The sequence below is a fragment of the Protopterus annectens genome, chromosome 11.part0 (genome assembly GCF_019279795.1).
Source record: "Protopterus annectens isolate FY-2018-M chromosome 11.part0, PAN1.0, whole genome shotgun sequence".
Taxonomy (NCBI): Eukaryota; Metazoa; Chordata; order Ceratodontiformes; family Protopteridae; genus Protopterus; species Protopterus annectens.
Genome location: NC_056745.1, coordinates 140,045,643 through 140,060,941, shown reverse-complemented (window position 1 = coordinate 140,060,941; position 15,299 = coordinate 140,045,643). Strand labels below are relative to the sequence as shown.

General features: G+C 41.7%; 1 protein-coding gene across 2 annotated transcripts in view; it reads right to left on the bottom strand.

The window, feature by feature from the left end:
• The window catches only part of HDHD5 (haloacid dehalogenase like hydrolase domain containing 5), a 232,494-nt gene that overhangs the window by 152,835 nt on the left and 64,360 nt on the right, over window positions 1–15,299 (bottom strand). For both annotated transcript variants that reach the window (XM_044087527.1, XM_044087528.1), the window contains exon 3: window positions 14,633–14,745. In XM_044087527.1, the coding sequence (XP_043943462.1) occupies window positions 14,633–14,745 (113 nt within the window). The remainder of the gene's footprint in view (window positions 1–14,632; window positions 14,746–15,299) is intronic.

Sequence of the window (15,299 nt, the reverse complement as noted above, 5' to 3'; positions counted from 1 at the left end):
TTATTGAACTATGGGCATATGTAGCGGGTCTCCAGAATCTCCTCCATTGTTCTAATATAATCATTTTTCCACATAAGGGCCACCCCTCCCCCTTTATTTATTTCCAGTTTGATAACCGGGGAGGTCCACTGGGCTCATAGGGCCCGTTTTCAGTGGAGGCCCAGGGAGAAAAGTTCCACATTAAAAACAATTGCACAAATTAAACAATTAAGACAAGTAATTGCACAAATTACAATTAAAACAAGCAGACAAGGAATTATACATTTGTACAAATTGCATAGAATAATGCAGAAAACACACATACATATGAAATACATAAAATAATAATAGTTAAATGAGAAGTAGTGCAATAAGGAGGAGGAAAATAAAAAAAGACAGGTAAAGGAAAAGAAGAACTAGAGGAAGATTCGATTTACGTTCAAGGTCAAAGAGCCATTTGCATGTAGAGCCATTTACAGAGAGTAGGGATGGGAACATATATACAGCATATACATAGAGTGTATACAGGGGAGAAAATTCATTATATGATAGAAGCTGAGGGTGGGGAGTGGAGGAACAGAAGGATGTAGAGGTGCTTGAAGGAGATCATGTCTAGTTGACATTAGTGGAATTTAGGTAGGAAGAATACAATTACATTTCCAGTTTTGGGAGAGGTAGGAATGGAGTAGGGCTGTGAAGCGTTCACAGTTTGTAGTATTTCTTAGCAGGGGAGGGAGAAAGTTCCATTTTTTTTGCTATAGAATAAGATAGGATAGACTGGCCTGGGGGTGGTTTAGGTTTGTGTACTGAAAGTAGATTTTGATGGGCTGATCTTAGGGGTCTGGGTTTCACCACCCTTACATTAGTGGTGGAAGTCAGGAATTCAAGTTCTACAAGTTTGTCAGGGCATAAATTCTTCTTTATTGGTTGTTTTTCAATTCTCTCACAATGTGTTATAATATTTAATTCACACACCCGTTCAAAGGTGGGTACAATGGGGGGGTTGTACGTACTAGAAATTTTTAAGAGGGTGGATAACAATTTTGACTCCTTGAAATAAATTTAAATTCAGTTTCCTAGTGTATTGTTTTAGGTCCAACAGTGTATTTACCAAATTGACAAATTTATTTGGTGTAAAAGTGAAACCTTCCACTAATAAGTTACATAAATGTACACTGATGTCAAAATTGGTAAAATTATATACTTTAAAGTCCTTTTCTTCATTTAAGTGAATAACAAGGGATGGTAATAACAAATCATTGTCCATACTGATACGTGTTATTGAAGTCATCAGAGTTTATAGTCACTGAATTTAATTTCTCCTTTGACTCCTTCTCCGTGATCCTCTGTAGCGACCCTGTTTGATCTGTTGGTCTCCTGTCGATGGTTGAAAGTTGTCTCCTATAATTGGAACCCCCCTGGTTGCATTGGTTCCTGATCCACTCTGATCTCCTCAGAGTAGGGAAGTCCCCCTCCCCTAAAAAAGAATCATCCAAGTTGTTGTCCAGTGGGTCTTGACAATAAATTTTGTATTCCGATTCTTGATCATGAACTTGTGCAGTGTTATAAGTCCATTCTTGGGAAGGGGGAGGAGAGGGATATGCATTATTGATGTTCTAAATCTTTCTCATCCCCAAGAATCTTTTTTTTATTTTTTGTTTTTAATAATGTCCATCTGTTCTTCTATGGCTTGAAAAATATGTCTATATTCAAATCTATTTGCAGGAAACAAAGGAGCTTGTATAATTTTATTGTCCAGTAGTTTAACTTCCTGTTCCAGGCATTCTATTTGAGCCTCATTGTGTGTGACAACCATTTCCATATACTCTAGACCAAAACGGTCAAACAGTCTGATCAAGTCCTTGTGGAAAGGTGAGTTAGCAACAAGGCCGGTGGGGTAACGCCACATGCATAACCCTTTGGTACTATTCTCTTATTAATACACTCACTGAAATAGCTATTGTCCATCTGGAACTTTTTAATCTTTACCAAAACATGGTCAAATTCACTCAAATTATAGTTGAATGAGTGGTTCATTTCACTCTCCCTAGTCCGCTGATTAAGGACATATTTATTGTTTAACCAGTCTTTTAAAGAGGTGCTTGGACCAAACAATGTATTGTTAGCAGTACTGCCATGAAGTGCATTACCATTTAAAGTGCTGTTTAATGTACCACTAACCCGTGCACCAGTTTGCTGCATGATTCTCCGGGGAGAAGTCTGGTTTAAGCTGGCCATTTCTAACCGGGTGACATGCTCGGCTATTTCCGATGTCTCCAGGGTGCTTGGTATAGGATGAACAGTTATTTGTGATGAGGTTGACCATTCCAAACGGTCCATTCTCTCCATTAACTGCTGAATCAAAACAGTAAGGTCACCAGGCAAGGAAGGTGACTGGGATACTCTTATCGACATTCTCCATATGAAATTGCCGACAATCTCACTTTTTCTTTAACAAACTCAAGCTGAGTTGGCAACTGAAAGAATTCTTACTCGAAATACAGGATGTAAAGTATCCAGCAGTATAAAGGATATCTGGTGAGCTGAAGAAAACCGATAAACCAAAAAATCCAGTCTAAAACATGAAAACACATCCAAGAAAGCTCACTCCAGATATAAAACACAAACTACTTTTATTTTCCACTTGTATCACAACGTAGGTAAGCGCTTTCGTCCCAAATTCAATTTGAGAAAATGACTGAGAGATTGAAACTTTGGAACAGAATCACTTGTAAAAGTCAGTGACAAGACCTTAAACAACTCCACTGCATACTCAACTCTTGGGATGTTGCTAGTCTGCATAGGGAAATACAAGGCTTAAAAAATATAAAACCCTCTACTGGTTGTCCATATGAAGGCCACATGTCAGCCAAGTTCTCATTCTATAAAGAATACTGAATAGGTTAGAGTAATGGTGGTGGTGACCCGATGGTCAGCAGGCATGAAGGTAAAAATGTTTAAAAAAGGGAACATAAAAGGCCAAAAGCTTCTCCACCTTCACCCTTATGTGATTTCAGAGCTGTAGGTAAGCTGTTTGGCATCCTGGGTAATGAACTTTTGGCCTTCTCCCACACCACAGCTGTGGAGGAAAAAGACAGTGTATCCTTTGAACAGTAGAAGAACTGTAGCAGCGTTCCTTACTAGAGTTTAGCAGAGTTATTTACTACAGCTCATAAGAAATACTGAATGTCATTCAGCCAGGACTGCAAACAGTGCTACTGCAGCTGTCCTTAAAGGACCAGATCAGAAACAGGCTAAAGTGCTGAACACAACTGTCAACTGTCCCTAATTTTGCAGGGCATCCCCTAGTTTGCCTCCATGTTTGATTTCTAGTAAATTACTGAGGATGACTATTAGTCAATAATGCCAGACATTATGGTTTCACACTAAATATTCAGAAAACACATGTTAACTCAAAACCTGTTGTTCTATTAACTTTCAAGTGAAACAGAATAACATTTAAAAATTGTCCCTGACTTTGGGCCTTTGCCCCCCTCACCCCACTTCTGGCTTTGTGAGCCAGCGGCAGGGATTTTTTTTTTTACTCTAGTTCTTCCTCCTCCAATATTAGTACAGTAGCTTACACATGGTACTGGATTATAGTTTATCTTCTAGTCCCTATAGTAATTTGGTTAACAGACATCTTTTGAATGTTATATCTTCCCTGTAGACTCCCTTCCCAACTTAAAAACATTTTATTTCATTTTTCCATCGTTCTATTTAACCACAGCCCTCTTACTATATAAATTTTATTTAGGCTCACAGCTGCCCATACCAAGGCAGTCTCATGAATATCTACAATAACAAGTGTTACAGCTTAATGGGCAAACAATTTTACTGCTAAGAAGCAGATAGCTCAGAGCAATTGATTGTTTTTACATGTACCTGGAAATTGGCTCTTCCCGTTCTGTTTGCCCCTTCGCTATGCTCGGACTCACTCCGCTCCCCTACCCTACCCTCATTCCCACCAACCCCCAGGCTCCTAACCTTTATACCTAACTAGCCACTCCCCTAGGCCTCTCTCTCACACCAACCTCATTTCTATACAGACACTCCTCCTCTCACTCTCTTCAGTCCACATCACCATCTACCTTCACTCCACATGACCTCACTCACACAATACCCAAACTCTACAATATATTCCGGCTAATACCCCCTACCCAATCCCCCCAATCTAACCACAACCTACATAAAGTAAAGTATATCCACACCTAAATCCCTACTCAGTCCTGTAAAGATACCTACTAAAATTTCACTACAATACAGCAACACTTTGTCCGAGCAAAATGTGGACCCTTACCTTTAAAATAATAATATGCCTCAGCATCACCTCACACTTAACCTCCTACCACTAAACTAGCAACTCAAAATTTCAGACCAACTCCCCTACTTGCCCTACCCATTCACAAGACAAACCAGCCTTTTCAGTAATGTTTCCTTCTATCTACATCATCTCAAATCTTGACCTTCCACATTCAGAATAACCCCCACACCAACTAAACAACCACATTTCCTCAGACTATAACACGTCTATCAAATGCCTAAAAACTATAATGCAAATAGCATCCAGAATCATACTTAGTGGAGACATGACCCCAAACCCTTTGCCTACAAACAATAACAAACCCCTGCTACCAAACAAATAACATTCTAACCTCCCCTAGGAAATCAACAGATCTCCTTGTACTCAACATAAATATAAGGAGCATACTAAACAAAATCCCAGAGCTACACGCTACCCTGACACACTACTCCATCGACATAGTCCTTCTCACAGAGACCTGGCTAAAACCACTAAACAATAATAATGACTTTGTTCCACCTGGTTACAATGTTCTTAGACAAGACAGAATATCCAAAAGAGGCAGAGACATTGCTCTCATCTTCAAAAACAACCTGACCATTGAATTGATAGCCAATGAATAACCAAAGTTTAATAATGCAGAAACTGTGTTAACTAAGCTGAAACTCAACTCAAAAAAACACTTACATATAATTGGTACCTATATAGCCCCTGGCAATAACATTAACACAGTAGAATCTATTCCAGGCTGGACATCCAAAAATTTCCCCAAGAAACAAACAATCATACTAAGCAATGTTAATATGGACTGGTTCTCCTGCTGTAACTTTCTCCACCCCACTAACCACATTAGCCTACATGGTTTCACTCACCTAATTAAAACCACAACATGGGTAGATAAAGCATCAAAAAAGGAGTCTATCCTAGACTGGATCCTTACTAACAGACCATCTCAATCCGATCTCTCAGGATCTCTCCCAGACACCCTCAGCAACCACCTTCCCAACTTTATAATTAGGTTCATAGGTAGGTACTAGGCTATCTGCCTGAAGGCATTTATAATTCTAGCCAGAATGTGTTAGCTTTCGCTGCCCCCTTAGATTAGTTCCCTGTGCCTCTGTCCAGCAGAGCCATTGAAGTGATCCCCGGGGTAAACTTTCCATTTCCCATCCACTCGTCAAGGTTTCTCTTGAAGAGGGTTAGCGAGGAGCTCTGCCTAATGTAGATTGGAATCTTGTTCCAGAGCATGGGAAGTCTCTGGGACAGGAATCTTTCCCTCCAGCACATCCTATTTATTGTTGTGGTGAGGTTTAGATCCCTACAGCGTGTGGCTCGAGGGGATATGGTTTTCTTTAGGTGGAGCATGTCCATCAATTCTGGGTTGGATATGGCCTTGTATGTCAGGCAGAGATCACCTCTGAGTAGGCGGTTTGCAACAGAGTACAGCTGGAGTTTCTTCAGTCGAACTGCATAGGGCACCTAATGAATTCATTAAAATCCTCCACCCTCCAACAAATCCGGTATACAAAGAATTTCAACACCCATGACTTCATGTTTGCAATTAATCAATGCAGCTGGAGACCACTCATCTCTCCCCGTCGAATGTGCCATAGACTACTTCAGTAAGGGTCTATATTACCAACTCGAATGAACTGAAATGCAAATACCGTTTCATCGACAAATAAGTGTCGGATTGCACAGGTAAGCGAACAGCCATATCACAGATTTTTTTCCTTAGGAAAAAAAAATTGGTTGGCCGTTGTTGTAAATTTGCCCTTTTCCCCACTACAGCGTGATCTTGGAGTTAGTATATTTAGTTGGGGGGCATAGCCCCCCACATTGGGGGGTGTGGGGGACAAACCCCCAACTTTATAATGTTTGTAGTGCTGTATCGTTTGTAGTTGGCCTACCGATTTTTTTCCAATGGGAAAAAAAAAAAAAAAAAAAAAAAAATCGGTGATGTGGCCGTTCGTTTACATGTGCGTTCGACACATATGTGTCGATGAAATGGTATTCACGTTTCAGGTCTCTCGAGTTGGTAATATAGACCCTTCAATAACACTTAGAGCAGTCAGTCTAGTACTAACCTATGAACCTATGAACTTCCCTAAACAAACATTCTAGATCATCTTGCCCCTATCAGAACTGTCAGAACTAAATCCAACCATGCCCCCTGGCTGATCAGAGATACCCATCTACTACTAAAATAAACAGGTAAAGCATGGGACTCGTGGCATCAAAATAAATCTCAAATTAATAGACAGGCATACCAGCAACCAAGGAACAAAGCCAAAAAAAATTAGGACAGACAAAAAGAACCACTATATAAGCATTCAAACCAAACATAAAAATAACCCACAAAAGTTCTGGGCTGCCATTAATAAAATCCTACAACCAGGAAAGACCAGTACTCCACCCCCTAACATTGACACCACCATCAATAACACTGCCACCCAATTCAATGAACACTTCACCAAATCCATCCTAGCCCTCACCAATAATAGCTCTCCCACTTCACATCCAAACCTATCTTCTGTACCAGCAGACCAAAACCTCTTCTCCTTACAGCCCGTTCCAACAAGCACAATATGTAAATACCTAAAGAGACTTAAACCCACAACCCTGGCCGCCGACAAATTACCTGCAGAATATCTAAAAAGATTGCAGCCAAAGCCATCTCTTATCCAGTCTCCATACTCCTTAACTGCTCTTTACCAGAACACATCCCTTCTCTGTGGAAAATCTCACATATAACACCACTCCTCAAAGGAGGCAACTCTGTGGAACCATCTAATTACCATCCAATTGCCATTCTATCCCCCTTATCTAAAATCCTTGAAAAAATGTATACAGTCCCAACTAATGCACCATCTCCTCACTAATAAACTGCTAACCAACAACCAGCACAGATTCCGCCCCAATCACAATACTACCACAGTCCTTATTAGCTTTACCAACACGGTAAACCAACATTGAAACAATAGTAACCTAGTATCCACTGTATTCCTAGAGCTCGTCAAGGCCTTCAATACTGTCTACCATCACAAACTCCTTTCTACTCTCCAATCTTAATCTCAGCCACTCCACACTAGCGTGGTTTCAAGACTATCTAACCAACCGCCAAAATGGCAAAACTCCACATCTTCCCTCCTACCCGTCACCCTAGGGGTCCCCTAGGATCCATCCTTGGACCTCTTCTTTTCAACATATTCACTAACCAACTCCACAAAGCTACCCAACATGCCACTCTAGTCCAGTATGCCGATGACTCCACTCCAATCTGCTTCACACCATCACTCACTCAACTCCAGGAATTGACACAAGAGTCCTTTACAGCTGTTGCAACCTGGTTAGCCAACTCTCAACTAATACTTAACCCCCATAAAACACAGCTAATGATATTCTATCCCACGCGAGCCTTAGACTCCATACCACCATTCACAATTTTCTCAGCTAATAACACTCCCAACATACATGTCCAAAACACCAAACTTCAAGGAGTTATCATAGATCACAACATGAAATTCGATATGCACACTGAACAGACAAAGTCCATAAAAAACTCAGAACCCTATACAGATGCAAAAAGTACCTCACCAATGACAGTAAAGCCACCATCGCAAGAACCCACCTACTATCCACATTCCTCTATGCATCCCCCATACTCAATGTAAACAAAGCAGACTTTAGTAAAACTAAACACCTGCTATAATAAAATGGCTAGGTTTGCTACTAACTCACCCTTCAGGACACATCACTGCATAGCAATCGAGGAACTATCCTGGCTAGAATTACTCAACCTGCTCACATATAACCAGTTTACAATAGCCCACCAGATTCTATATTATCCCAGTAGAGTTCCTGCTCTTCAAGGTCTATTTAATATCTACTCTAACCAATGCCTATTAAGAGCCACCAATAAAGCACTAACTGACGCAGGCAAAAGCAACAATAGCTCTGGGGACTCCTTGTTTTCCATTTCTGTTACAAAAGCATGGAATACCATATCCCTGTTGACATTAGGACCACTGAAAACAAAAAATAATTTCAAAAAACTTCTCTGGTCCCATTCACATAGTTCTTGGTTATGTAATTATTCTGACTCTGGGTAGCTTCACTTAATTAGATCATATCATATTTTAACTCTCTATGAAAACTTGCAACAACTCCCTTCTATACTCAGTCAATGTGTGTTTTACTGTACTAGCCACTGATGAATGTAACGGAATGAACGAACAAAATGTCCTTTCAACAGTATTGTTTATTGTAACACACTGTGCTCTTTATAGTATATTTACTTTTTGCTCCTTTCTTGGCCTTGAAACTGTACTTTATTAACTTTTGACTCTGTTTGGTACTTTATTAACGTGTATTGTATTTACTGTATTTGCTGTACTAATCTTTGTGGAGCTTTTCTCCCCGGGCCTCTGCTGAAAATGGGATCCATGCCCAGTCGGACTTTCCCAGTAAATGAATGTAAAATAAAAATAAATAAATAATTCTTGAACAACCCCCCCATCCCCACCCCTCCATAGCCTAAGACTCTTACCCATCTCTCACACCTAAGCTGGAGTAGGTTTATAGGTTAAGAACCAGGCTAGCTGCCCTTGTGGGTCATTTTAAGCCTAGGCAATTTCTCTTCAAGGGGCAAGAATCAAACCCTGTGCCTTGTGCATATGAAGTAAACACCTTTACTATTATACCAACCAACAGCTCTATGAGAATGCATTTAATAATAGTGTAACAAACAAAAGTACAGTTTTGTACCTACCATAAATGTAGATGTTCGAGGATCCACATTGCTGCAGTCCTAACCATTGGGTAGTCCGCTGTCCAGTCGGCCCGAATACCAAAGTATATGGCTGACGTCGGTCAAGGCGCATTAGACTGACGTCAGGACGTCAGGGTACTAATGCGCATGACCGACGTCATATCCTCAGTCTTTTCTTGCCCCAGATGTCAGAAGACCCTAAAAAGACAAGGCCCAATCCAAAACACCAAAAAGCCCTGCACCAAACTTATATACAATATATATATACATGTACAATAATATAGAGCAACTCACACCACCACCCCTAAACACAGAGGGAAGGCGGAGGTAGATTGGACTGCAGCAATGTGGATCCTCGAACATCTACATTTATGGTAGGTACAAAACTGTACTATGTTCTTCATTCCACATTGCTGCAGTCCTAACCATTGGGTAGAATCCCAAAGCAGAGGTAAGGGAGGCTGGCAAATCATAAGGAAGCAGGAGCTGTCAACATGCCTTGCAAAATAGCTGTGGCAAAACCAGCCCTAGATTTAGAGTAGAGAGGAAGGTGGTAATGCTTAGAGAAAGTATGCACTGAACTCCAAGTAGCTGCCTCCAAAATATCCTTAGTTGCCACCCCTTAGAAATGCTGTTGAAGTGGCAGTAGCCCTAGTGGAATGAGGCCTAATCCCAGCTGGAATCTCCTTGCCATGATGGGAATAACAAAATGAAATGCAAAACCCAATCCACTTAGAAATAGTTTGCTTAGACACAGGCTTGCCCTGAGAACTCAAAGCAAAAGAAACAAACAACTGCTGAGACTGCCTGAAATCCTTAGTCCTGCTTAAATAATAACGCAACTGCCTATGTACATCTAAAGTGTGCAAAATCTTTTCCCTTTATTTTGGGGATCTGCATAGAAAGTAGGCAAATGAATAGTTTGGTTTAAAGCCACACTAGAAACCACCTTAGGCATAAAGGAAGGATTAGTACGTAATGATACCCTATCCTTATGGAAAATCAGAAAGGGCTCTACTGCCATAAGGGCCTGCAACTCAGAAACCCTTCTTGCAGAAGTAATAGCCAACAAAAAGCAGTCTTCCATGACAAATATTTCAAATCAGCAGTACCGAGGCTCAAAAGGTTGTAGAGTAAGTTTTTCCAACACAAAATTGAGATCCCAAGCAGGAGTAGGAGCTCACGTGGGGTCTTATATTCTTTGCCCCTCTGAGAAACTGCTTGAACAAAGGATGCGAAAACAATGGTGGGTCACAATCATAGTGAGCTGAAATTGCTGCAGCATGAATCTTAATGGAAGAGAAGGACAAACCTTTGTCCAATAACTCAGTAAGATATTGAAGAGCCACACTCAAATTAGGCTCAGAAATCTCCAAATTCTTTGCTGCACTCCAAAATAAAAATCTCTTCCATTTTTCTGCGTACACTTTCCTTGTACTAGGTCTTCTAGCTTCCATAATCACATTTAAAACTTGTTGAGGAAGTTGAGACCGGCTGTCTCTCAAAACAGAATATGCCATGCTGTTAGATGAAGAGAGCGAAGCTTGACATTGAGCAGGTGGTCGTCCTCTGAGACAACAGGTGTGGAATCAAGGGTAAAGGCCATGGAGGCTTCTTTACTAGACTCCTCAGTAATGGGTACCAGTGCTGCCGAGGCCAATCTGGAGCTATTAAAATCATCCTTGGCTTGTCTTGTCTGACCTTTAGAAGCACCTTTGGAAGAAGAGGCAGAGGTGGAAACGCATACACATGAAGATTTTTCCAACTGAAAGAAAGAGCATCCACTTTCCAAGCTGTGTGATGTAACCTCTTTGTGCAAAACTTTGGCAGCTGGTGGTTTAGTGGAGAAGCGAACAGATCTATGTCTGGAGTTCCCCAGGACACCGTCAACCTTTGAAATACATGAAGATCCAGTTTTCACTCGTGGGGATCCATGACTTGTCTGCTTAACACATCTGCTAAGGAGTTCTGTGCTCCCGGCAGAAACCTTGCCTGAAGAGTTAGTTGCAAGCTGAGCGCAGTCTCCCATAAAATCATTGCTTGCCTGCACAATGGGTAAGAATGTGTTCCCCCTTGTTTGTTGATGTACCACATGACAGTTGTGTTGTCTGTTAGAATCAACACCTGCCCTGGAAGAAGTAACTCCTTGAAAGCCATTAATGCAAATTGGACTGCTAGCATCTCCTTCATGTTGATATGTAGATGCTGTAGTCTGGCAGGCCACTTGTCTTGTATCCACTTTCCATTTAGATGAGCTCCCCAAGCAATGTCCGAGGCATCTGTCGTTAGAATCTGACTCGCCTCTGGCCGGGTCACAGAGAGTCCCTTGTTTAGGTGACATTCCTGAGCCCACCACAAAAATTCCTTTTGAATGCAAGGTATTATTTGAATGACAGTGTCCAAATCCTGGCAGTGCTGTGTCCATACATTTTTGAGATACCATTGTAGCTTCCTCATATGCAGTTTGGCATTGGGAAGCACCAGAATACAAGATGCCATGAACCCTAAGGCTTGAAGGACTGTCCTTGCAGTCAGCCCGGACTGAAGAGCTAGCTGATGGAAGTAACTGGAAAGATTCTTTTGTTTGTCCGGGGTTAAAAGGCCATCTGGGCTGCTGTATTCAGTCTCACACCCAGAAAGCACATGTCTTGAGAGGGTACTAGACTGGACTTTATTTCGTTCACAGAATACCCTAGGCATCTTAGCACTGCTATGACATATTCTAGATGCTGTAGAAGGTCTTCCTTTTCTTGAGCCAGAATCAGGCAGTCGCCCAAGTAAGGATAGATTTGAATTCCTTTTAGCCTGAAGTAAGCTATCACTGGAGCCAGAACCTTTGTGAATACTCTGGGCGCAGTAGATAAGCCAAAGGGCAATGCAGAGAACTGATAATGAGAATTTCCAGCTCGAAACGCAGATACTTCCTGCAACACAGTCTTATAGGCACATGAAGGTAAGCTTCCTTGAGATCTAAAGTTACCATCCAATGATCTTTGCCCAGCAGAGGTAAAAGCTGTTGTAACGTCAACATCTTGAACTTGGGAATGTCCAGATAAGTGTTGAGGATAGATAAATCCAAAATTGGTCTCCACGTGTTCCCCTTCTTTGGTACTAGGAACAGGCGAGAATAAAATCCTAGGCCCCTTTCTGGTATAGGGACTGGCTGAATGGCCCCTATTTGGAGTAACAGAGAAATTTGCTTGTGAGCCTCTTCCCTTTGTGGAGGAGGAACGCCTGGCATGCCTTTGAAAGGGGCAATGTGTGGAAATAAAACCTGTAACCGTGGTGAATGATATCCAACACCCATCTGTCTTGAGTGATTAAATCCCAATTTTCTTTGAAAAGAGACAGTCTTCCTCCCAAAGGAGCTACCAGACGAGAATCTACTGGCAGCTGAAAAGGCAGGTCATTGGGTCTGTTTACGAAAGGACTGACCCCTGCCCTCACCAGAAGTCTGAGCAGGTGAATCCCCTGTTCTAGGCCTAAAAGAACCTTGTGCTCTGCCCCTACCACGTCTAGACCTACCCCTAGACTGGGAATCAAAAGCAGGATATGTCCATCCCTTAGCAGGCCAATTTCTACTAAACTTTGGTGGCTGCACCTGCAAAAAATCTTTAACAGTTTGCATAGACTTAGCTTTGTCCTCCATTTTCTTTAAAACTGCTTCCACAGGCGAACCAAATAACACATCAGACTGTAAAGGAGCATCCAAAATCCTAGTCTTAACATGCTCTGCTAAATTCTGATCCCTCAACCAGGCATGCCTGCGAAGAACAGAACTAGTGGCAGCCACCCTCGAGGAGGCCTGCACAGCATCAAAACCACATTGCAAAGAATGCTTACCCACTTGTTCAGACACATGAACTAAATCCAGCAACTCTTTACACTCTATACCTTCCGCCAAAGCATCCACCTTAGATTTCAATTGTGAAAGGAGATAATTTTGATATTTTAGCATGTGAAACTGACAATTCAACGCCTCATGGCTAGAGTGGAAGAAGTATACACTTTCTTTCCCCACCTATCCAAAGCCCTTGCCTCTTTATCAGTGGGAACAGGATTTTTAACCACAGAGGCCTTAACACCTTTAGGCCCCTGAGAAACAGTTTCTGGGTCCGCCCTAGGACTCTTAAACAAATACTTATGAGCTTCGGCACCCTATAGTACCTATCAGGTTTAACAGGGCAGGAGGCAAAGAGTCAGGGTTCAAGGAAGCCTCTGCAAAACATCTTCCACCACATTCAACACAGGAGGTATAGCTAAGGGCCTATGTTGGGGTAAAATAAGAATTCCTAAGCCTTTTCCTGGAATCAGAGTAATCTTGGCCTTCCCATTTAAAGTGTTCCCTCATGGAATGCAGAGTCTCTGAAAATGAGAAATCCTCAGGAGGAGAAGCTGTAGGTGTGGAATCATCCACATCAGAATCAGAATAAGGAGGAAACTCCTGCAAGTCTTCCGCAGAAGACTCAAGCCTCTGAATACTGTTCCAAACTCTCAAACTCAGGTTCCACCCTAGGCCTCTTATCAGGAGGGGCATAGAGCCTCTAATCATAGTAATTAAATCTTCTGCCATTTTAAGCATATGTTTCTTAGGCACAGAACCTGAAGTGCTAAGAGAAGCCCCCACTGAAGCTGAACTTGGCCTACCTCTCAAAGAAGTTTTGGAAACAGTAGGAGAAGCTCTAACTATCTTGGGAAGAGAGGGAAGAACAGTTACCTGAGAAGCCCCCTCAGCCTGGCCTACCTCCTGAGAGGGCACATCCTGTAACAGTAAAGTCTCTGCCTGAGACTCCAAAGAAACTCCTGGCAAAACCTCTGGCTCCACTGAGCCTTCTAAAGAACCGACGTCCGGGACTGCCGGTTCATCAACCCTAGGCTTTGCTGTTTTGTCTTTGCGCTTTTTGGACGAAGCGGGCGCCGGAGCATCCGACGGCATTTTGTAATTACAACGCTTCCCAAACACTAACCTGGCACAGTCTAACCTTCTCTTAATAGTGCGTTTGTTAAATCTAGCACAAGAGCGCAACCAACAACGCCGTGCTCAGGCCCTAAACAAGGTATACACAGAGTATGGTAATCCCTATGAGGTATCTGCTTCCCACAAGAAATACAGTTATTCACTTTTTCTGACATCCGGTTAAATACTGAGGCAAGAAAACCAAAATGTTCCCCAACGGGTACTTAGCCAACTTTGATTCGGTCTGAAACTCCGACTTCGCAAATATTTCAGAACGCCAACCTGCACTCGCAAAACTGCTTCTGCATCGGACCATGCGGCAAAAAAGACTGAGGATATGACGTAGGTCATGCGCATTAGTTCCCTGACGTCCTGACGTCAGTCTAATGCGCCTTGACCGACGTCAGCCATATACTTTGGTATTCGGGCCGACTGGACAGCGGACTACCCAATGGTTAGGACTGCAGCAATGTGGAATGAAGAACATCCTATTATCACATACTGATATACTTGTATTAAAGTTTCGCAATATATTACCAGAGATTTAAATAAATGTTCATTGTTGTCTACTGACAATGTGATAAATTAAATAAAAGAAAATAAATCTGAAAAAAAAGGATACTTTTTGGCAATCTCTGCTATTGGGCCTTGTCCAGAAACCAGTACTTGTTTATCATGAAATCGATGGAACATCCTTAGTGGGCTGTGAGATAAAATTACTTGATCCTGTGGTATCTATACAAGACAAGAAAAGGCAAAAGTGAAATTACAAGAAGCAAAACAATTTATATACTGAATTTCACAATTTCTTCAATATTACAAGCTCTGAAGCAAGAAGAGCACAGCTGATTTGACATTTATTGTCTTACTGAAATCAAAAGGTAGTACTATGGCCCACGGCTTTAGTTAAGTTAAACAAAGTCTTTGATCTCAGTACCCTGCACCCTTTGTTTCAATTAGGCACTATAAAAGACCAAGTCAAAGGGGTGAGTGGTTTCACAAGCAGAATGGATGAAACCATAGCCCTTTGCTGCCAGCACTTCGATTCAGCGTGAAGTTCCTGCCAAAAATCAACATTCAGTTACACTTAAAGAGGCCACTGGTTAAGATATGTCAGTGTCCTGTACCATTCAACTGTTAAGCTAGTATCTTTTACTTATTATCCAAATGTGAATGTTATAAAACAATGCCAAGACACATGCCATGGACTCCACATGGACAAAAACGGTCTTTCCTTACTACTGCTTGGATCATTGTTTCGTCATGTACTCTACCAGCTATGGATGCAT